We start from the raw sequence: 24,722 nt of genomic DNA on the forward strand, positions 1-24,722 counted from the left end.
TGACTGGAGAATAGTTCCATAACTCCAAAACCAAACTGATTTAACCCCCAAAACACAATTTCCTCTTCATAAAATGGTAAAACACCCAATGACCATAACACAATTCCATACTATTGTTAGATTTTCCTGGAGATATGTGTTGAGGAAATGGAGATTATCTTCAGAATTAAGTTTTGTAGCACTGGAAACTTGATCCATGCTTTTATCATATCACATCTCAACAGCTGTGGTGTCCTCCTTCCTCAATCTGTGTGCACATTGCTGACCTGCTTGCACACCATGAGACTGCCTGACCTTGAAGATCTTTTGAAACTAACATGTTTTTCCAAGGATTAAAACAAACATTGGTGAGGCTTTATTTCGTTACCATGGGCTACACATACTTGTGCCCCAACTCTGATTGCCTTTAAGATCTTAAATTCCTATTTTTCTCCTTTGTTTATCACCTGTAGCTATTTATATTTTTTTCTTTATCTTACTTTTATAGGATCTTTTAGATTCAATTTTTCTTCTCTTTTAAACCTGACCTTTTGTAACCTTTAAACTAAAATGTGCTTTCAAAGCTTAGTCCAATCTCCTCTGTACTGAGGAAGTATTGTTTTTAAGAATATCTTACAGTGCTGTTTTTTGATCTCTACAGTCCATTTCTATTTTATTTTTTATTCTATATTATATAAATAAGTTACATACTTTCAAATGTTAATTTAATGTGGAGGAAATACTTCTAGAACCATGTCCCCACCCACTTTCCAACTCTGTTATATCAATACTAGAATGTTGAAATAAAGATACATGTCTTAAAAACACCACAGTGTGTGTGCAATGGTCCAGTCAGCACCATCATTCTGCTAGGTAAGTACACATACACCTACTGGCAGTGCTCTTGTGGCCAGTGATGTTGTGGACAGCTCAGCAGGATGATGGGGAGATTGCCTGGTAGAGCTGAGGTCATGCTAACATGGCTGAAAGCTTCCACAGAATGGAGCTTTGTACTGGTTCAAAGGGGATTGTTAGTATCTAGTAATGTATGTCAAGTCAGAGCTGTTATATCAGAATTTGGAAGAGCAGTTTTGGAAATGAAGGAACAATTATTTTCTACACCATTACATTTTACAGAACCTTTTACTTTACTTTTTTAAATAATGGACTTTTAGTTTTATCGAATATTATTTGCCAGCAATTGACAGGATAATTTTAAGTCTTTCTTAAAACAATTGTTAGATACCCTGAATATTTATAACAGACTTGAGAATTGTGAACCTACCCTTTAACCTGAGATGCGACACTAATGATAATAATGCTAATAATGTTTTGATGATGATGGCTATTATCATTAAGCACTGCCACTGAAGAAAATGGCATTTTATGCCACATGTTAGCAATAAAAATAATTTGGAATAATATTCATAGCAAACATGCTGGATATAGTGGCTTTAAACACACTGGATGTGTGCTTAGTCCACTTACTTTATACCCTTATCTCCCATCATCAAATTCATAGAAGATACTACAGTGATCAGCCTCATCTCAACAATGATGAGTCTGTGTATAGGAGTACAAAACTGGCAGAATGGTGCAATAGTCATAACCTGGCTCTGAACATCAAGAAGACCAAAGAACTGACTTTGGACTTCTGCAAGTCAGGACAATACAACCACACCCCTCTCAACATAAATGGTGAGGGGGTGGAGAAGGATACCAACTTAAAGATCCTGGTTCTGGCAGTGACTGAGATCCTGGGGCACAACACTGCCTCAGTGATTGGGAGAGCTTAACAGTGCTTCTTTTTCTTAAGGAAACAGAGAAAGCAAATGTACCATAGAGGCTTCTGGTGAATTCTACCACTGAGCCATTTAGAGTGTGCTGACATACTGTGTGTCAGTGTGGTTCACCAGTTGAACATAGCCAGAGCAGCAAGCTCTTCAGGGAGTGTTAAAGTAAGCAGGGAAAATCACTAGTGACCATTTACCAGACATCACCACCATCTACTTCTCCCGCTGCCTAAGCCAGTCTCACAGCATCTTCAGAGACTGATCACATCCAGCCCATCTCTTGTTTGACCCATCCTCAGGTAGAACATACAGGTATATTCGAGCAAGGACTATGATGGACGTTTTTCCCCCAAACAGTCAGGCTGCTGAACAAAACTACCCAGCTTACAATTTGCACAATGTAGATCCCCGAGAGGCTTAGCTGTTTCACTGTTATATACAATGACAATTAAGATAAGTCACTTGACTTGACATAAAGGTCTATATTATTTTCTTTAAGAAAAAGCTATTTCTTAAATTGAAATGCTTTAAACGCCACCTGCATGCAAACAGTGTTTCCTTCCATGCTTGGATGCTTGCACTCTCTCTCTCTTGAGTTACTGATCAACTGAAGTGATTTTCACTGGTAACATATGAATCACATTAATGATTAATGATTGAATTATCAATGCATCCCTGCTTTCCTGTCTATGTTAAAACACTTCCCAGGATGGACATCATGAGACTGCAGTTGAGTTAAATCATTGCAGTTCTTAATTCTTGCTTATTTTGCCACACTTTTTGAATTGGATCTTTTTGTTAATACATATTTTCCAATTCCTGCAGGACAAGTCAGCCTCAACAAAGATTCCATCTCCATTCTGAGATGCAGAGCAATGAAAAACATCACATGGGGGGAAAACACTTATGCTGTCGCAACGTTCCTGAAACATGTCCTGTAAAGTTTCTGTGCCTTTGCTGAGCAATGCATCAGGGAGGTTGAGACAGGGTTTATGGTGGTATGGTCTACGGGTAGACTGGATGTTTTCTAGTCAGGAACAGCAGAGGTTAGACATACAGTACAACATCACCTGGATCCTTCAGTTTTTCTGAGATTTCTCCACTGAGTAAGAGTTCAATTTAAAGGAAAAAGAACGGGTTGCAAGGATGGACAGAAGGTAGAGAGAGGTGGGAAAGTATCAGGTGGAAGGTGTGAGAGAAGAGATCATTTGGTACAGTTGTATAAGCCAAAGCTAATGGAGAACAGGAGTCAGAAATAAAGGTAAAGGTTAGATTGACTCTTCAATATCAATGCATTCAGCATATATCCACAGCGTCTGACCAAGGTACTTCTTAAGTGCATTTTGTGGTATTGGAGACTCAAGAAGAAGCAAGTAAAAGACACACAAAGCACAAAGCATCTTCACTTTTACCTAAAATCCAATATGGGGGCATCTGAAATAGCATTAAAACCTGTTAGAATAACAACATTTTATGGTAGTTGCATTCAAAGACAAAGGTATGTTCACAATGGGAGTGGTTGACCTTTCACTTTAACAGCTCATCTAATCTGGGTCCAAATATGTTTCACTCAAAGAACTGAGAACTGAATAAAATACCTTTAAATAACTGCAGGATGTGGTTGCCCTGTTTGAATGTACCATGATCTTAACACTTGGGAGGATTTACACACAAGCAAAGTAAAAATGCATTCAAGTCACAGACAGACCAAGGAGCAGGTGGTTTGGGCATCACAGACAACAAGCTTACAGAAAGATCAGAATGTGTTTTGAGTTGCTGTAAGAGGCAAACAGAGCTTGAGACATTTCAAGAAACTATAACAAGTAGACTTTACAGACTGGAGAACTGATATGAACAAATCAAAGGACAACATAATGTGAGGTCGTTCGTTGTGGTTAGATGTGCATACTGGTTGTAAGAGAAAAATAAGAGTGCAGAGATGGGGGATGAGGCTGGGGAATGAGGAAGGTACTCACGAATGGTTAAATCCATCACTTGAGACGCCAAGCAGAAGACAGGATGTTCATACATCTCTCTCTTTTTCCCTATAGAGAAAGAGGGAGGATACCGAGGCATGCGAGAGCCAGGGTCAGAGTGGATGAGCACAGAGGTCACTAGGGTTTGACCGATATGAGGTTTTCGAGGCCCCACGCCTGCACTGTCTGTGCTGCTATTTAATACCTTACAATTAAAAAATGTCATTTCATAAGACATACCAGTGTATTAGGTATCAGTGAGAGCTAAAAAATCTAAAATGCATTGTATCAAAGGCGCAGTATGTATCATTTTGAAATCTTAACGTATCATTAGCAAATTAATCAGGATGGTGTAGTGTTATGAAAGATTTGAATTGCCTGAATGAAAACAAATAAAAAGAAATATTTGATTTTATGAAGGGTATGCATTCAGTATGTCATAACTAAATGAATAATGTATGTTAATTGTTAATTAGCCTATTGTTATTTAGCCTATTTTTGTAACACTTGAATACATTTTTTTTCATTGTGACATGAATTGATTTATTGCATTTCTGTGTTGACAAACGGAGGGCAGCCCATACCTGCCAAAACTAAATACAAAGCACTTCCATTAGTTTGCACGAGGAGGAGCAAGGGAGCTTTTTTTTATGAAGAGGACGACACCTCATAGATGCCAAAATGAAAAACTGTTGAGAGTCCATTCACAGCTTTGGGGGCAGGACTTGGGAAGAGTACACTGCACACACTTTAAGCACTGGCTTAGTGTGTGAATTTTGAAAGGGTAGTGTTGTCTTAAAATCAAACACTGCAGCTGCAGCGCATTTAATGGAAATTTGCACAATCGCAGTTTTATTTTGCTTACTTGTGTGTGCTCCCTGGTTTCTTGCAACTTGGGCAGTGGGTGTGTAGTCCCCAGCCAGAATTAGTGTGCAAGATGTAAGGGAGGGACACTATAAAAATATAGCGTCTTGGTTGAATTGCTGTCTCTGTCTCTCTCCTCTGCTCTCTGTCTGTGTCATGGATGTTTAAAGAGCTACACGTCTGTGTGTAGCTCTTTATACGTGTGTAACTATTGTTTAGAATAATAATATTGATCTATGAAAATGAATTGAGTAATACTATAGCAAGTAATTTTTTTCATTTAAATGCTACACAAAGCACCTTTTATCCCCTTACAATAGGTCATTAAATTGCATCAAATCCTCATATCTCATATCAGAATTGGATGAAGGTAAACATTCATGTCCATGGTTTTCACTGATAGGCCAATGTCAGCAAAACAACATATCAGTCTAACCTTAGAGTTTACAGTTCTGGCCTATGTTTTTAGCTGGGTAGGGCCAGGTGTCTGAGATTCTGCAGACAAAGTGAGCAAGATCGCTTTGCTTCCGTTATTGTGAGAGATAAATAGCAGAGTACAGGTGGACTGTATCCATGCATGTGTGTTTAGGATTCAAAAATTATAGGCTGTCTACTTTGGATTAACCATTCGTTCTGCCAAGGAGAGGTAAAATATGAAATATCAAGTTCTTCCCAAAAGTCAAGAAACCCACAAGTATGAAGGAAAGGGATTTTGGGCATAATCAATAAGGACAACTGAGATACTAAGGTTCATCATCCTTAGTTTCTTCAGGGTTGTGGTTGTTTCTTTACAGTCATTGTCTTAAATTGGCCAATTTAAGTACATTAGAGTTACTTGGGAAATGTACTTTTTTACTAATGTACTGCTATTTTGTACTTGTTTTAGTGTGTATTATCTGACCAAGCTAGGTAACTCTCCTTGATCTGTCTTAATGCAAGTCAAACACTACAAAAGTTTCAATTATAAGAGAAATTTAAGGGTAGTTAAGAAGAAAAAGAAGGGTAGAGAGTCTGTAAGTGGACAGGTTATTCTTTATATTTCTATTTTCAGAGATTAACATGAGACAGCACTCTAATGTGGATGCATTCAAATCAATGCCTGCCAGGGTGAGTCATGTTTCTCTTACATGAAAGAGAAATATTCCAGAGAATAGTGACATTAAACACAGATTGGCCTGTGTATGCTTAGCCCATCTTAGCAGTGGAAAACAGCTAGCCAGGCTATGACAAATTAGCAATATAACTAATAAGATATAATATTTATGTTTTATCGAACCTAGAAATCAGGAATGAATGTCTCCTAGAAATTATATTTATATACAACTAATTTGCAATACCAAATACACTGTGAAGAAAATGCAACTGCAACCACATTATTTTTTCCATTAACATAGTAACGATATGTTGTTAATTTCCATATTTGGCAAGTCACAAATGTGCAGAGATCAATGGACATATCAGTAAAAATTTCAATATCCAGTTGTAGTGACTACAGAATTGTTACATTTTTTAGGCATTCAAATTAGTTGGTTGAGGTTAGAGAATGATCATGGTCTGGTTCAATATAGAAAAAGTTCACTATCTTCAGACACATTGTATTTACTTACACTCAGTTTACTTACAAAACCACAATCTTTCCCTATACTTAACCAGACTATATATATATCTCCTGCACTAAGAATAAATCTACACATGATGAACCTTTGGCCCTCAAAGTGGGCACTTTAGCCTTGAAATTACCAGTGTCTAGGCTATTAATGCAGAACCTTCAACTCAGACATATGATGATGATCACAAGTAAGTAACTCTATAACACAGTTCATAATTTATCAGTTTTATATAGCTTGCAGCTTTTTATTTTGGGAGGAGGATGAAGCTTTTTTTTAAATTCCACTCATCACCAGAATATCATGTAAGTGTGCCCTGTGCACCTGCAGCCTGGAATACTCAAGATACTCAAAATACTTGATATAGTTAAAGGTCTGCACCTGGTATATAAAGAGGGAAAATAACACTTGAACCTCCTGGCATTATTTGGGACATGAAGAACAACAAGTTTAACAAATAACCAATAGGTACAGTGACTATACACAGAATCTCAAAAAGCCAGTCCTCACAATAAGGTTGCCAGGTCTGACCTCTGCTCTATGAACAAAACCCAAATGTCTCTTGAATGAATTGGTGACTAGCTTGTAAATTAACAAGATGCAACATGTAACTAAGACAACTTTGGAGGTGTTGACAGGTGTATTTTTCACTTTCAACTCAACTCTGCTCTAGGCTAGGCTACATACAACAGGACCTATCCCTGTACTAAACACATAAGGATTAAACTGATATGAACCTTTTTAACTCACTCTTGCCAAACAATAAATTTCCTAAATGTTCCTGTCACAAATTGTCACAGATATGGTTGAACACATAAAAGTGAAATTTGAAGATGACATTTATATAAAGAATAGAACATTATGGGGTTTTTTTGTAATAGTAAAAATTCTGCAGTAAAGTAGGTGACAGGTACATGTTCTGGTTCAGTTTAGGATAAACTGTTTCTTCTTACCAAATGCTTATGATGCCTACTAAAGAAAACCTGGACCATGCAACAGAAAAAAAAAAAAAAAAAAAAAACACACGGAACTGCCACAAGGAGCAGCCCCATTATGTCTTATTTATTGGCCTTCCTGTTTTCAAACAGCAGTTAATGAGAAGCAGCAAAAGCCAATAGATAGGGAAAAGAGAGTGAGTATGGAGGTCATCAGAGAGCAAGGAAGAGGAAGGCAGAGACAAGGGAAAAGAGCGAGCATCACTTCAGCTACTTGGCAAGCCAAAGTAGGAGACAGAGGCAGTGTAGGACTCAGCTGAAAGAGAAGCTTAGGCATGGTGGACAAAGTCAGCATAAAGGTTGAATTGAATGCATTTTTACTTACTGTACATTTTGTACTAAAACAGGCTGAAGGCAAAATAAACATAGCATTTGTCACCTAAAACAACTATCATGCCATTATGTGCAATATAAAAGACGAAAGGAGAGGCTCTTTCTGCAGCTGTGAAGAAAATTTTTAAAGTTAGACTTTTTTTAAAAAATTCATGATTGCATTGCTGGCTGCTTCATTCGAAGTCTTATTGACACAGAACATATGTGGCAACTAAACTAAACTAAACTAAACCCTCTAACTTCTTAGCGAACAGTTTTTCCAACAGTAAATATCAGAATTTGACTGCATATACAGTATGTAAAATGAAAGCCCAAAATTAATTCCAACTGTCTACACAATTTAGCTAAAAAAGTTTGGTAATTTCCTTGCTTGGTCAAATTTGGTGAACATGTTCTCCACTTTTGACTGACTATCTCAACACATTCTATAAGCTTACAACCACATTATATACCCACCATATTTTACAAGCTCTGCCCCACTGAGTTTAGGAATCCTTTCAACACTGCCTTTATAATCTCTCATGCCTGGGTCCATGTGTGACAGAAAATTCTCTGTAACTCTGACTGACTTAGTATGTAAAAAGTTGTCATTTTAACAGCCATATAAAGACAGTATACCCATGAGTAGTAACTTACCCTCCAGTTTGGCATACTCTGACAGGCGTTGGTAGTTGACCAGAGCTGCCTGCTCCAAACACTTATGGATTACAGCTTTAACTTCCTCTTGTGGAACTGGAGTAACAATATCTTTCATCAGAACCTAGACAGGAAAGACACAGAGACCTTTTTTTTCAGTGTGGAGAATTATAATGGCAAATCATGATGAATGATAAGAACTCGAAGTTTGCAGAAGTATGATTGACGCTGGCTGAAAAATTTTGCATCAAAAGAAATTTGTGCTGAACATCACAAAATGAAAACATAAACATGGATCCAAGCCAATACATTTATTGGCTATACAGGCATTGAAAACTGAGTGATTAGAGAGATGTTTAAAGGCAAGGTATGTAGTCCATATTGGATAGCCAAATAAATCCTGTATGTATCTATCCACCGGTAAAAATGACTAACCCTTTCAAGCAAGGACAGAGTTGCTTTCAGCGCTCCCTCTGGCCGTCCAAATGGAAAGCAGTACCTGTGGAAGCAATAGAATGGATTTTCATTTGAACCCTAAGTAGCCCAGATTGACATAAATTCAGCACATGGTTGCTATTGTAAATAGTTCCTACCTGAAGTGTGTAATCTGGTTTTCCAAAAGCACCCGTAGCCTCTCCTTGATTTCCTCAAAACGTTCCCTCTCTTCCACAGTCACTGTGCCAATACCGTCAGGCCTGAAAAACAACAGCATTTACAGCGGGTCAGTGCTGAGGAACTAAGTAGATCACTAACTTCAAGAACAGTTTCCTTCCCCAAGCAATTTGTATATCAAACAAGAAAAAACACTAAGAATGTTTTATTACAATTTATGTATTCCATTATTTATTCAATTTTTATCATCTGCCTGCTTGTACTGTGTGTCCAATGTTTAGTCAATGTTCTGTGTTTTTATCTTTGCACCACAGAGTGGGTGAGACGGGTTCTACAGACCTCAGTCCATATCCCTAAAGGATATGGGGGCATATTCTAACATTATTATTAGCATTCTTGAATTGTCAGCCATGGATCACTGTGGGAAAACTATAAAATGCCTTAATGGTGTTTCAGTACAGAAGAATCTTGCAGTGCACTAATAATTACAAGTCAAGAAAAAGTGGTAGGTTTGCTCTGCACATACCTGCACACACATTACTGGACGTTACAGATTCACGCATGCAAGCATAAATAACACTGTTTATGCACGCATAAACAGTAAATTAACACTGATTACAATGCTCACATGAATTTTATCCTATTTATTTATGCATGTAGTGAGGACATCCTCAACAGCAAACCACAAGGTTCACTGTATTGCTGCATCATAATCTTATCATTTCAATACGCAGATAGCAATTACAGCTTCACAAGCAGGTGTGTGTACATGTGTATGAGATGTGTTTTTATCGTTTGTGACATGGTTGGGTCAGGATGGAGTGTGAGCAGAGTGCATGTGACAGAAGAGGCGCTGGACTGATGCCCATGACAGCATGATGAGAAGCAGGAGACACAACACTCTCCCTCTCTCTCTCAATCCCCCAGCCACCCCTCCACCCCCCCAAGCCCCAAACTCCCCTCCCTTTGACATGTCATTTCAGCAGACAGTGAGACACTGTGTGTGTATATGTGTGTGTGTGGTGATATACTTGCTGCACTCCATGAGTGCTGTGTTTGATTTTGAAGGGTACCAGTTTGCTCAACATCAGCAATCATCTCATCTAGACTCCCCTCAATTTTCATGGACACTTGAACAGACACTCTGTCTGTGTGTCACTGCCACCTGTAGGCCTCTGCTGCTGGAAATTATGATCAGGTTTCTGAGTCTGAAGATTGACCTCACCAGCAGTTTAAGATTTGTTCATCATAACCTTATTTTTTTATTTATTTATTTATTTATTTTTTTGGTTAAGTAGACTCAGAATAGACAGGATGGTAAGAAACTTGTTGTAGGAGTTGTAAAAATGCTACAAAGTTAAATTTAGAAAATTATCGCACAGCATCTGTTTCTTGCATGATAATCAGAGTGCTTAGTTTACACTCCTTTGTGTTGTTTTTACTGTAATTTTTGTTTTGTGGCTGGTGATCTACGCATTAGAAACACATTTTAGTATATGCAAGCCCAACACAAAAACTAGAGAGAAACTGTCAATACAAAAATTCACAATAAAAAGCCATCTCACCTTTCTCATTGTGACAGAAAATGAAATAAGAAAATATTTCACACTAATTAAGTCCTGCAGGGCTTTTTTTTTCCAGCCGCGTGTTGTTCCTTGGCAGCTTCCTCATGTTTGCTTAACCAGATGACCTCGCAGCTCCAGTGATGACAACAAGCAAATGAGCCATCAGTGACAGACAGACGGGAAGCCAGCAACACTTTCACATCTCCTTTTCTATGCAGTGGACATCCACATCAAGGCCTCAAGGTAGACTGCCATATAACACAAAATCTCTGCAATCCCAATTGTAAAAAATCCAAAAACTCAGCTTTAACTGGAAAATACACTCAGCCATGTTTGGACTCTTGTTGATCATTTTCAGAAACCCTTGTTTCTTTGTACACTTCCAGGAATGAATCACTCTAGAGTTGACTTAATTAGTTGATTAATCAATCACTCAACAGACAGAAAGTGAGTCTACTATTTCAATAGTTGATTAATCATTTAAGTCCATCTCTAAGCAAAAATCTGGTTCCAGTTTCTCAGTGTGAATAATTACTGGTTGTCTTTGTTTCCTGTGACATTATGCTGAACATCTTTAAGGTTTGGACTGCTGGTCAACAAAATAAATCTGAATATGTCGATGTAGACTCTAAGAACTGGTGATGAACAGTTTAATGGTGTTTTCTGTCATTTTCTTTTAATCAATTGAGAAAATAATAATCTGATTACTTAATATATTATAAAATAAATATATGAAACATTTATTAAATTAAAAACTACTACTGTGTGACAAATTATTTTCCAAAAATATTTTAAGAAAACTGTTAACTTATTGTAGATTTTCCTTATCTATCAAACCACATTTCATATGAGAAATCTGAAACACTGTAAACTATACATTTCCCAACCACTGCATCTCATGCTACTGGACATCCCTGCTTGTGTGTATGGTATACTGTCTATTAGTAAAATATGTTAATGTTGCATCCAAGATAACATGAATCCATTTTTAGCCATTATAATTTTACTTGTGATGACTGTATGTAATATAATATGTTATATGTGGTAATTTTCCAAATTTTCAGTTCATCAGTTAAATTTTTTTTTTTTTTAATCTTCACTGGTTTTAAAGATTTAACTTGTTCAGTAAATTTTATTTAATTGAGAAAAACAGTATTTTTATCCATATTTCATACAGCAAAGTGCAATGACAAAAGTCAGCCCCTCAGTTGTCATACATTGCACTCAGTTGTTGACCTCCAGGCATAATGATCAACATCAGAACTGAAAAAATAAAATCATGAATCTGAAGCTACATAAACTGTAATAGAAACTAAGAGGAGTACAAATGTAAATATACAAATTCAATTTTACTATACTTTCTTTGATAGAAAAATTAAGGATAGCTGATATTTTATTTATTTATTTTAAAGCCATTTTGTAACTGTCAGTCAGTCTACAGGGAGTCAGCATTCAGCTGGACAGAAGTTGAATCCTGACACTTTAGCAGGCGACTGGGCATCTGAGTCCAGCTTGGTGCACCAACACCTCCAGGCCAGCAGGCTATTAGGAGGGGAGTTTGGAGGGAGGCGCAGGGTGGGGGATTTGAGGTGTGTGCACAGGGGCAAACGCACCAGTGTCGGCAGTGGAGACATTCGGCCCGTCACACATGACAACCTGTCAACCTGTCATGCTTCGACCTGCAGGCACAATGGCTGGACTGACAGAGCAGGTCTCTGTTTGATGTGTGTGGATGTGTAGATATGCAAGGCTCATTATTTGTGGATTTTATTTTATATATGTACACACACACACACACACACACACATATATATATATATATATATATATATATATATATATATATATATATATATATATGTATTTACTGTGCTGACCACTTTCCTCTGCCAGCAAGAAACAACTTTTTGATGCCTGAGTGTAAACTACACTACTCCCTTCAGTTTTAGGGAAAAAAAAGAATATGATAAGCCTCCACATTTCTTTCTCCACAGATTTCAATCAAATTCCTCTTTAATTTATCCCTCTTTTTTTTTTTTTCCTCTTTTTCTTGGAGCAACTGTCGTCCACTGTCCGTGCTGATCAGAAAAGGCCTCTGTCCTCAGTCACTGTTTGTCAGCAGGACCAAGGGAGGGATGGATGGATAGATTGGGGGGGGGGGGGGGCACTGACAGACAACCCTCCCTGACCTTTGCCCTCAGCGCTGGAGTGGCCCTCGTCTATCTTTGTTACGCTTCATCTGCAGACAGCCGACTGTTATGTTGACAGATTTGATGTCCGAGCACATCACAACAGATTAGACAAGAGGTAAATAGTGCAACTTAGATAACAGGGTACATACTGGAATAAAGGCCAGATGACTCCTGTGTCACATACCACAGAACCTTCTGGAAATGACACCATTTGATCTCTAACTGAAAACTGCTCCTCTAAAACCAAGATTAAGAACATGCTACAGTGCCTAATTTAGTTTTATACCTGAGGGGCAGACTTTATGTTTTATGCTATTTTTAGATTTAGCCTTAGTCTTAGTCCTCATATCAAAAGTCCATGCTTGTTTTCATCATATTCAGCCAACATGCTCATCCTTTTTATTTTTAGTAAAATTTTTTTTTTTGTCATGTGACCACTGTAGTTGACAACATTTAGCTTAATGTCCATTGACTGGTTTTGATAACCGGGTTATACCTGATTAGTTTCAGACTGTCTGACTGTGGTGGAAAAAAAAAAACACTGTCACACGAAAAGACTTACCTTCTACTTCCTGAGAAAATTGGGGACCTGAAGTCCTTTTTCTTCATGAACTCAATGATTTTGAGTTCTCTCTTAGTAGTTTGGGTGGGGGAGTCAGGGACAGAGGGGAAAAGGACATGCTGGATTTCGGCCTGAGACACTGGCCAGTTTAATAACTCACACACACGCTGACTAGATGCAGTTGTGTGGAAGTACAGGGTTTTGGAGACAGTGGAGGGAAAGTCATGTTGTGAAAATGAGGAGAGAAAAAAAGGTCAAAAGAAGACATGAACAAAAGACAAAAGAAAGAAGAAAAGTGAGCGTGCAAACAACATGCAAAGCGATAACTCATTGGCATGCAAGAAGAAACTGAAAGCATAAATCTGATGGCATTAAAAAGGGGGGTGGGGGTTCAGATATTGTGATCGTATATACTTACTGACCTGGCTGTCATTAATCATTTTCCTCCAAGTGGAGTCTTTCCAATGAAAATAATATTTTGTGTTTTTATCATTGTAACATTCAGAGATAGTTTGTACCTGTGGGGGGAAAGTGAAAGGCCAGCAGTTTCATTTGTACCTGTTGCCATGGACATGGGAGGCACAGAAGGCAAAGCTGTAGTGTAGCAGGGTGGGGTCGATCATGGCTCCATTCTCCGCCCTCTCCAGCAGATCGCTAAGGTAACATAAATGCCGATGGCAGCCCCGGACGCCGTAGCGAGCGCAGTACTCATCCAAGACAAACACCTGACCAGGACTGAACCAGCCCTGTGGGAGACACATACAAGCAATGTTGCGTGAATCTTCTGATGAGGTGAACATACAGTGTTTTGCAAAAGTTTGGATACCACTGGACATATGTTTATTTATGAAAAGATGTAAATACACCCCTGCAGCAAACAAACATGTTACACTGTCTTCAAATTTTAATGCTCTGTTTCTTTTAATTTCATGAACTATTTCAAAATTAGTTACTGTGCAATGTGCAAAAGTTTGGGCAGCCTTGTACTTTGTTTTTGTACATTTTCACTAGGCCTGTTGCGGAAAGTCATCCTGTTGAAACACTCAGGACATAATAAACACCAATTGATTGAGAAACAATAAGTATAGATATGCCAAAGGAAACTGGTATATCAAAATCTACAAGTTTGGCAAATCATCTGAAAACTGTAAGTTACAGCTGAGCCGTCTTGCAACTGCTGAAATTTCTTTTTTTTTTCTGTTAAGGCTGGTGTTGGTGTGACCTGCATGCTAACTCTTTTTTCGTTCCTCACTCAACTACTTAATTTTGGTGTATATAAGCAAATGTGGCACCAACAATGACAGTTACCCCAGAACACAGACGCTGATATAAAGCCTTCTCTTACCAGGCAGGAGTAGGAGTCGTTGAGTCTGTGGTCCAGGGTGAGGCGCTGTACCAGCTCAAAGAGCGAGGCATGGTCAAAGTTACAGGGGTTGGCTGAAATGAACTCATCCATGCCGTGCTTCTGGGCTCGATCGGCATCTGTACAAAATACCCATCGAACCATTTACCCGTCCAATGAGGAGACAGACAGAGAAAAAGGGAGACACACAAGTCAAATGTCAGTCAAATGTCAGAGCCAGGCAGAAAGTAATAACAACGACATGACTAAATAAATTCATATGTATTTTAAAAAGTAATTATATGTAATTATGTCCACAAAGAAGCGATGCTATACATTTTTTTATAATGACAGCTAAGGTTAGATTAGATACAATTTTAACTTAAATAATATGATCAATTAAACAGATGGGGAAATGTAAAAAGACATCAAAGTAATAATTTACAATGGATACAAGTTTTGTAAATTTGTTCAGAAGTATTAGTATTAATGTAACAGCATTCCAATATCTGAAGAAATTAAATAACAAAAATTCTATTGAATATTAAACCTACTGAGATGATGATTTTGGTGCCCTATCCAATGCAGTCTTACAATAAAATGTAATAAGAAACATAAAAAGTCACAAATAAAAAAAATCAGTTATTAGGTCATGTGTCAAGGAAATGACTCCATTATGGGCCCTTCATGCAGGTTGCCAGTTTTGACTCAATAGGCAGGGTAAAGATATGGTGGACAGGAGAGCTTTCCAGGCAGCTTTCAGGAGGTGAGTGTGATTTGGAGGTTGAAGGTTAGTTCTAAGGTCTGGAGGTCATGGTGTCGTCATGCATATTCATAGATTCATGTCTATACGCTTCAATTTGAATATACCCAGCTCTAAACATGTTTTCAGGTTTGGCTCAGGTACTGAGGAGGACAGCAGCTGCTACTGCGCTGCAACTCTGGTGAGAAGATGCAAGACCACAAGGTGAAGACAGGGTTTGTGAGTACCTGGAGGACTGCAAACACTGACAGCTTGCGGTGCAACCACAGCATTTTACTGCTGCCAACTGTGTAGGCATACACTCACATGGACATAAGACTTAAATGCCTTGCTCAAGAGCACTTCATCAATAGTTTGTGAGGAAGGAGAGAGCATTAATGCCATCACCCATTTAACATTTAACCAAGCTCAATTCTCTGATGTAACAACAAAAACAACTAATCAAAATATTTGTACAAAATAATTCTGAGTTGACTACTACTACAAATCAGCTCATAGAATAAATAATATCAATAAAACAAGAAAGCAAGCCATCACAATATCCAGAACCTGCTTTAATAGCACAACAGACTGTTATAGTAGTGACAACCTCTAAAAAATAACACAAATATTCCAAAGAATTCTTGTTCACGCTGTAGTGAGAGCTTGACTGAGTCATTTTCCCCTTGAGCTCATTTAAATGCATTGACAATCACGCAACTAGTGAATAAAAGGGAAGCCTTCAGAATTTGGAGCCCTTTACAAAAACAATGTGACCACTTGGTCATGCTACGGACAAGTCAACTGCCTTATAAAACAGGATATCACATTGGCCAAGCCTGTTGTATGTTAAGCCACACACCTTAACCCTGTAATTTAAGATAACCAAGAGCAAGAACTGTATTCCCCATAATATAATACCCCATTTGCCACCCATTAACCCTCCCCATTTCTAATACCACTTCACTGCAATATCCGTGGCCCCGGCCCTCTTGTGTGGCCCCAAATTAACATAGCAAATCTGCTGGCTGCCAGACCGGCTTGTACCAGAGATGGGGGTCGGGGAAAATGTTTCCATTTTCTTGGATTTGGGATTTAAATATCAATAAGTTGACAAATCCTACGCTTAATATGCTGTGCCAATATGGTACCTTATTACTCTTGCCCCTCAAACTGTTTTGGAGTAGCAGAGGCATAAAGACACAGTTGTTTTTGTCACCACAAACGAACCCTTTATCACTGATGATCAACAACATGATCAATACTGATAGATTAAAATATTATCCAGGTACAATGTCTGAATATAAAATACAGCATATGATATGTAATATATAAAATAGAATGTGTCCATAGGTATGGTAGTCAAAGGGCCTACCTTGATGGCACATGGCACAACATACGAACTGATCTATGCCAACATTCCATTAATCTTTAAGTGGTGTCTCTAAGCTTTTATTCTATGTATTTGTTCTATTTATATACAAAATCATGCCTGTCCTGTCTGCATTTAATGTGCGATAAAAGCACTGAGCGTTGTCTGACCAGTGCCGACCAGTGCTCCTAATTATCTGACCCCAGAACAGTTTTTTATTACATTTTGATTAAGTACACTTATTATTATTTCAGATTAAGCACCATTCAACACAATCGAAATAAAAAAAATAAGGTTTACAATTAGCTTTTGACACAGAGGTCTTCTACAAGTTGAGTAATAATACAGGAGCGAGGTAAGGTCTAGATTGGCAGTATTATGCCCATACTGTATTAGGTTTTCTCAAATGTCTTCATGTAACGACTTTTCTCCTTTTCTTTTCTGAGTAACCTCTTACTGACCAACAGCCTGTTAGTGTAAAATACAGGAGTAACACAAGGATTCTGTTTCTCCCTGTTTTTTTATTGCTGGCAAGATGTGGTATAAATCATATAATTCTGGTCCAAGCAGTTATGAAAAATGACACACTCCACAAGGTGATAACTACATGGCTCATCATAGAATCAATTCAACTTTGCTCTTGAATAGACAGTGTGGACACAGTCGGTCTCATCAGTCAGGACAAACTTGGGACAGAATGTGAATGAAGGTTATACCGAGATACACAGCAATCAAGAGATTTGTCAGCAAACGTCCTCTTCACTGCCCAGTGAAGGAACCCCAGCTGTCAATCAACAAACAAAACAAAGAGCGGGATGCTGGGAGCTCATTGTGTCCCCTCAACAAGTTCCACCCTCCCCCAAAATCTAAAAAGGTGACATTGTGGTGCCCCCTTGGTCTGTAGCTGGTGGCTTGTCAGGTCTGTTTGATGTGAGTGAGCGGGAGTGGAGGCGGGAGGGCTGGACAGTAACGTGCAGTGACATTAGTCACCCCCGTCCGTCTGGGCTGGGGAAGGACGGCCCTGACAGTGATTGATGGCTGCTATTCATTTATAGATCCAGAGGAGAGGAACCGGGAGGCAGCGGACACACTGCTGGTCCTGGGTTTGATGGTCAAAAGCATTTGGGGCTATTGAGCACATGGCTTGCTTCTATTGTGGACCGACCATGAAACACATTCAAACACAAACACATCGAGATCTTTCTGTCACAAGATTCTCACTGATTCCCCAACACTTGACCTCTCGCTAACCCTACACCACTGCATACCTAATCATTTATGCTCAACATAACTGTATCAAGTTTAAACATTATTTCTGAGTTAGGAGATATTTGAGTGATTTGGGATTTTCTCCTGGTTCAACTCTAATATCTCCAAATTCAACTCTCAACTCATCATCAGTGAGTTGTTACTAATTATTAAATATTTCTGTTTTACAACGGTGAGAAGTAACATGTCAACCCTGGGAAATAGGATAGTTGAGTATCCTGACATCTGCTAGATTCACCTTCTTCACTTCTTCATATTGTTGCTTAATGTTTGTCCTCTCAGACTGATTTCACCATAACAAGGCTTGAAGCATTTGGTCTCAGGTCAACAAATGGTGGATTAAAGCATTCCATTCCAAGTGGGAAGATTTTTATACAGTAGGTGCAGGGTTGTTTCATTTCCATTTAGAAAAATTTCAAAGTTCAAACCTAAAGATCGGCATGACAAAATTAATATCTGGTTGCTGTTGGGTAAAAACCTTGACTGTATATCTAGTGTTACTGACTCAATAATAATATAATAAATTCTAATTATCTTGAAGGATTATGTGCATGCATTTTGACCATTATCATTAAGCCTACAGTGCAACACACATCAATTTACATGTGTCAGTCCATACCCATAATACCCACAGATGCAGTTTATTCCATTTTTTTCTGGCAGATCCTCTGAAGAACAATCAGATTGGATGGGAAGTGTCTGTGAACTACCCTCTTCAGGTCTCTCCACAGATGTTCTGTGGGGTTTAAGTCTGGGCTGGCCACTCAAGCACAGTCAGAGACTTATCCTGAAGCCACTCTAGCATGGTTTTGGCCTTATGTTTCAGGTCATTGTTGTGACTCAACATTATGCTGCCACCACCATGCTTCATGAAAAGAGGTGGTAGTAGCCAGGTGATGAGCAGTACCTGGCCAGACATAATGTTTGCCATTTTGCCCAGAGGCTTAAATCATTTGTAAGTGAGAGATTTCAGATTTAAATTTCTAACACATGGTTTCACTATGTCATGGTTTGCTGAGTGCAGAGTGATGGGTGCAAATGGCAATTTTGTCAATTTAAAATGAAATCTACAATACAGCAAAGTGTGCAAACAGTGAAGTGGTCTGAAAACTGAAACTGAAAACTGAAGCCACCGTAAATGAGGAGCTAACTCTTTAAACCGAGCAAATGAACAAAGACAAACTTTTGACAACAAGCCATATTAGCTCTGTTGAAACATTTAAAGAAGAGACCATTTCAATTAAGCTAACTAGATTTGCAAGTTCAAACAACTGCCAAGCAACAAATCTAAATCAGCTAGACTGCAACAAGGGTCTGCACAACAGGCCATACTCAATCAAGATGACATTTGGTGGTGTTCTAACAGTTTAGTAGAGTTCTGTACACTAGCCCAGAGGTTAGCTTCTCTCTGGATTGTCGCAACAGCACATTTCCAGTGGAATATCTGCATTAGCTCTTGGATAAGGGAAGACGCTAAGGTCTAGCAAATGAAAGATAATCTCTATGGATCAGTACACTAGCGCATTTGAACACACCCTACACCTATTAATTGCTACACACACCCAATTATGATAAATATGTACAGCAGCAAAATTCACAGTTGAAATACAGCACTAACAGGTGTAATATATCACAGAATTAATTGAAACGTTTTTAGTCTTAATACTATGAGAGTAATTTGTGTTGGATATTTTGGAGGATATGTAACATGTTGCGCATGTATTTATAAATTATAGGTGAGCCAGGAGATGGTACAATATGACAATGATACAAGAAAAAAGAGAAAAGAATTTTAGATCTAAATTGAACAGAGAAAAAAGCCTTTCTAGCTTCAGAATTTCACTCCTGTATTTATCCTGTATTAATCCTAGTTTCATGGTACTTAAATATGTCAAAACAAATTAAACTCTCAGTCATCATGATTAAGAAAGAGTAAACTGTGAAGATCAATTTCATCTCTCATCTGAAAACACAGCTCTTCAATCTGTCTTTGTTGTAACAGTGTTTTAATGTAGTCTATTTAGATTTGGGTCGGGGGAGGGGGGTTAAAGCCACGGATGGGGGCAATATGATTATTACTATTATTCATTGCGCTGATCCAGGTGTGAACCAGGCAAGTAGTTATTTGGTAACATTGACTGATTGCTGCCTGATTTAATTGTACAGCAACCACACTGTATTATTCATGGCCTGGCACTTTTAACTTGGTAATTACCAGCTGCTGGGACTCAGTGGGATTCCAGTGGTTGTGTCAAAAACAGCTCTCTCAGTAAATTCACTACACAAATGCATGCAGGAAACATTTTTTCATTTATTGGGTGTGTTGATCGGTATACATTTCTCTTTGAGTTGATTATGTTGTATTGTGCATTTCGTGTTCTATTGACACAGTCTGCTGAAACTTTCTTAAAAACTTTTTTTTGGCCTCTGATAAGCATGTTAACACATTGATATGTTAACCCAGGTGTAGTAACAGAAAAATGTAGCTGAATCCAGCTGTTTTTTGACAAGACAGGATACATATATTCTATGATGTATAACATGATTTTTTTTAAAAATGCTGCTTTATAATCTTATGTTTGAACTTGAAGTTTGATTATCCATGTATAAGTGCAACAAGTTGTAACTTTAATTCAAGTGGAAGGCATCCCTGAAATGTACTGTGTCAGTAAACAAGGCTAGTGTTCCATCTTTACTGTAACAAAATGGTGAAAACCAGTGTACCATGCTGAACAGATAATAATGAAACCAAGCCATCTGAGAAGCATTTTCAGATGGATTAAGGACGTATAGTCCAGTACACCTGTATACTCTTGTAGGATGATCAATAGCTTTGGAAACCCCCTCCTCCCACAACTTTCCAATGTTGGACTGGGGAGCTAACAATCAGACATTTACACCCACTTCATGCTGCAATTAGCATGTGGAGGTGAGAGAAAAGCCACAACAATATAAAACCACTGGCAGATGAAGTGAATAAAGCGTGTTTTATACTTCTACACAGGATTGACACAGAGCCTATACTGTAGCCTATGAAAGTTGCCTACACCGTTCTGAGCATTTATACTTGTACTTTGGCGTCGCTCTGCAGTTACATCTCCAGAGTACTGGCAGGCATTGGGGTTTCTGTGAAACTGTGTTTAGTTTCTTCATGTACATCATGATGGAGTTGGAGCTAACAAATGTCAATTCATCGCAAGTATAAATTAAGCTTTACGTCGATCCTTTTCTTGCACTGCAATGTTCTGCTAAGGAACCATGGGTCCCATGTCCATGCTCCAACAGTTCACAGTTGTTTTGGTGGAGGGGGTCCTACTCAACATTAGGCAAGTGGTTTTAATGTTGTGACTGATCGTTGTAAGTGCAACACCATGAATGTTTTCCTGGCAGAACTGTTTGAAAGTGTGAACTGGCATTGGTGCTTTTAAAGAATACCACATCACCCCCCTCTCTATATCAGCTGACTTTTTGCTCTGCCTTTGATTGTGGCCATTTGGATCAGATATGAACACTTTTGATTTTCCACTGTGGTCAGTCTGTTCTAATGGAGCATAAAGCTGCCCTTACAGTAACATTAACTCATCACTCAAGAGAGACAGTGGAGCACAAAGTGAACACAACAGTTTATTCTACAACAGCTTTGGCTCTGTGATTTTACAACGCATTCCAATTGACACATTATTCATTTGAGCTAGATTTTTTTTTGTGATGTGCCTACACTGTAGTGTCATCGGACCAGGCCCCAACAGCCTGCAGGATGATGTTGCCAGTGTTTTCTCTCTTTCTTTCTTCAACCTAAAACTGCCTTCTTTCAAAAAGCATGCACAAAACTTTGCACAGCACTTCAATAACTGCTGATATACAGTTAATATACCTGCTGTCCAATGTTCCAAACATTAAAGGTTAACTAGACCATACATTCTTCCAACATTCACCAAGGACCAAGCCCATCTATGGACAGTCCCATTCCACAAAAATCACTTTGCACTGCCTTTAGACCTGAACAAGCTTGGTTTAATAGATCAGAATTTCAGCCCCTAACAAGCAAACATCCTTATAAACTCCCATCCATTTATCTTGAGCATTTTTCATTTGAAGTTGATTCACAGCATATGTAAAAAGAAAACTGAAATTTTTAAGTAAATAATACTAATAATAGTACTAATACTCCTACTACTACCACTAATAATAATAATAATAACAATAATTTAGCAAGTAGTTCTCAAAACAATTACACAAACATTTTCAAAGCTGTGAAGTATGATTTTCTAAGGGCCTCTCCAATCAAATTTTGTATATAATCAAAAATATCCTTTCCATGAATAAAAAAATCAGCACATTTGCCAATGGTTCAGTCTCAACCTAACTGAGACAGTCTGGTGGAGATACTTTTTCTAATGGCGGTAAGATACCAGCAATCACAATTCTTGTTATAGATATAGACATGCTATGGCTTTACAGGAATCACAAACATTTTCTCCTCATGAAAAGAAAAAACAAATTATAAAACTTAACCTTGACCTTCATTGCAGCACTTTTGTATGGCACACGAATCTAGTCAATCCCTGCTGTACAGACGGCGAATACATAGACAGGAGCACGGCCAAAGCAAATTATTTTTGCGTGCAAATTACAAAGAGGCTAATATGTCATGTCTCATGACAGAAGTGACAGAGAGTTATTAAATGAGGAGGAGCGATGGACAACAAAAGGAGAGAAAGAAAGAACGGGGAGGAAAGCACTTACCCTTTAATCCAGCTACAAGATAGCAGGGTCAGGGTTTAGAAGAAGAAGAAGAAGAAGAAGAAGAAGGAGGAGGAGGAAGGAACAAACAGAGAAACATAAAGACACACAGCAAAGCCACCAACACTTTAACACTACAGCAGTTCTACAAAGAGCAAAGCAGCACACAGAGAAAGAATAACAGTAACAGTTGGAGACATATACAGTACATGATCAGAAAGAGGACAAACTAAGGACATCATTGGCTGATATGTGAAAAAAATGTTGTGAGGACAACTGTACACAAGGAGACTGAGTGAGACACTGAGCACAAGAAGAGAGTACGAGTAACTATGAGTGATAAAAAGAGAAGCCTTAACTTATCTTTAGTCTAGTTTTGTTCATAAATTGATTCATATTTTACAGTATGAATCAAGACAATAATCAAAGTAAGCCTCTGAGACTACAATAGGACTGATCTTCATGTCAAAACACAAACAAGTGGGCTGCAATAGACAAGAGTGTCCCATTTTCCTATGATGAGTTTATTAATCAGTCACATTAAGGTGTTAATTTCTGGCACGACAGGGGTCTTAATGTTAATGTTGACAACTTAACATATTTTATAAATCCACACCTAAAAAAGGTGACTAGATCAACTAAAATGGATGCTACATCATCAACTTAGCAATTTAAAAAAAAAAAAAACAGACAATTAGATCCTATTTGTGGCACAACATATGTGTGGTGTGAGAACTAAGAGACAAAGAAGAATCAGAGATGAAAACTTACAGAACTGAGATATGGGTGCATCAAGCTGTGGTGCCGTGCCCCCCCTCGAGTTGAGTTTCTGGACCTGGGTGGGAGGAACTGGCTTGTGTGACTGGCCAGTGGCTCGGTACATGGCCTGCACCCATAGAATCCGGTCCTGCTCATCATCACTGGCGAAGATCACAGTGTCACCCTCCTTTACAGCGTTGAAGAACGTCCGACCACCGTCTAGACCTGAAAGAAGAAGCGGAAGAAGTATTGAACTGTCAGTCACTTGCCCCTAGATACAGTATATACACACACACATACATAGAAGTCTCCTAAAAAAAAATCAAGGCAAGATAAAAAGGATTGCATTAATTAAAAATAATGGGGGATTAACTGATTCTTATTCTGTGGACCTCTCTCAAAAAAATATGTATACACAATTGATACAAAATTGTCACGTTAAAATTGACTGGGAACTATGAGCACAGTGTGCGGGTCTTTTGTTTGATTTTAGCAGCACAGGAATTACCATTAACCTTGTTTCATAGGATAATGTCAGGGTGGCTGTCCACCAGCTGAAGCTCAGTAGAAGTTGGGTAATGCAGTAGGACAAGTCTGTGGTGGCTCCAGATCAGGTTTATGGCTGCCACATCAGGTTTGATCAATAATAAAGTCCAAGAGTTCACTTACTTTCCCCATCAGGACTCGCGTCAAATGAGTGTGTTCAATAAACTCAAAAGATTAGAATTGTTTGTGCATTATTAGCTTAAGCACATTGTATCTGTCTATACCTGTAACTTAGATGAAGGTCAGATCACATTTTATAACCAATTAGTGCAGAAAACCTGATCTTTCCATAGGGGTATCTTTTCTTGCCACTTTAAGTGTGTGCCATATTTGTGTGGGTGGACGACAGCTGTGTCGGGGCTTTAACAACAAATCTGCACCTAATATTATGACACTTTTCCTTCATCTGAATTGCTTGTTTTCATGTACTGCACAGCTGTGTGAAGTAGTTACTGTTACCTGGCTGGGGGTCAGTGTAGTCCACAGTGTAGCCATCCAGCTGCAGGAGCTCCACAGGTTCAGCCTTCTTCTCTCTGTAGCTGCACATGGCAAAGGTGTATTGACTCACCTGCACCAATCACATAGAGAAGACATGTTGGCTCATCAGTCAAATGACAGGAGAATACATTATATATGTCAGCTGTTAATCACACTATACTACAAATCCCTTCCTCAGTTCTAACTGTCCCTCAGAGTAAAAACGTCTTCTAAAAAATGTATCAGTAATTAATACACCACACCTCTCTAAACTTCAGCTACAATTAACTTCAATATTTTACTGACATTTTGTCATTGCAATACTTTTTTAAAAACAAGCCCTCCAACCTCAACAACT

General features: G+C 38.4%; 1 protein-coding gene across 1 annotated transcript in view; it reads right to left on the reverse strand.

Annotated features, from left to right (window-relative positions):
- The window catches only part of cadpsa (Ca2+-dependent activator protein for secretion a), a 200,178-nt gene that overhangs the window by 104,774 nt on the left and 70,682 nt on the right, over positions 1-24,722 (reverse strand). Inside the window, 8 exon segments of the mRNA XM_051074773.1 lie at positions 3,749-3,817; positions 8,184-8,307; positions 8,619-8,682; positions 8,777-8,878; positions 13,673-13,860; positions 14,460-14,596; positions 23,354-23,566; positions 24,347-24,455. Coding sequence (XP_050930730.1) covers positions 3,749-3,817; positions 8,184-8,307; positions 8,619-8,682; positions 8,777-8,878; positions 13,673-13,860; positions 14,460-14,596; positions 23,354-23,566; positions 24,347-24,455 — 1,006 coding nt within the window.

The sequence above is a fragment of the Lates calcarifer genome, linkage group LG12 (genome assembly GCF_001640805.2).
Source record: "Lates calcarifer isolate ASB-BC8 linkage group LG12, TLL_Latcal_v3, whole genome shotgun sequence".
Taxonomy (NCBI): Eukaryota; Metazoa; Chordata; class Actinopteri; family Centropomidae; genus Lates; species Lates calcarifer.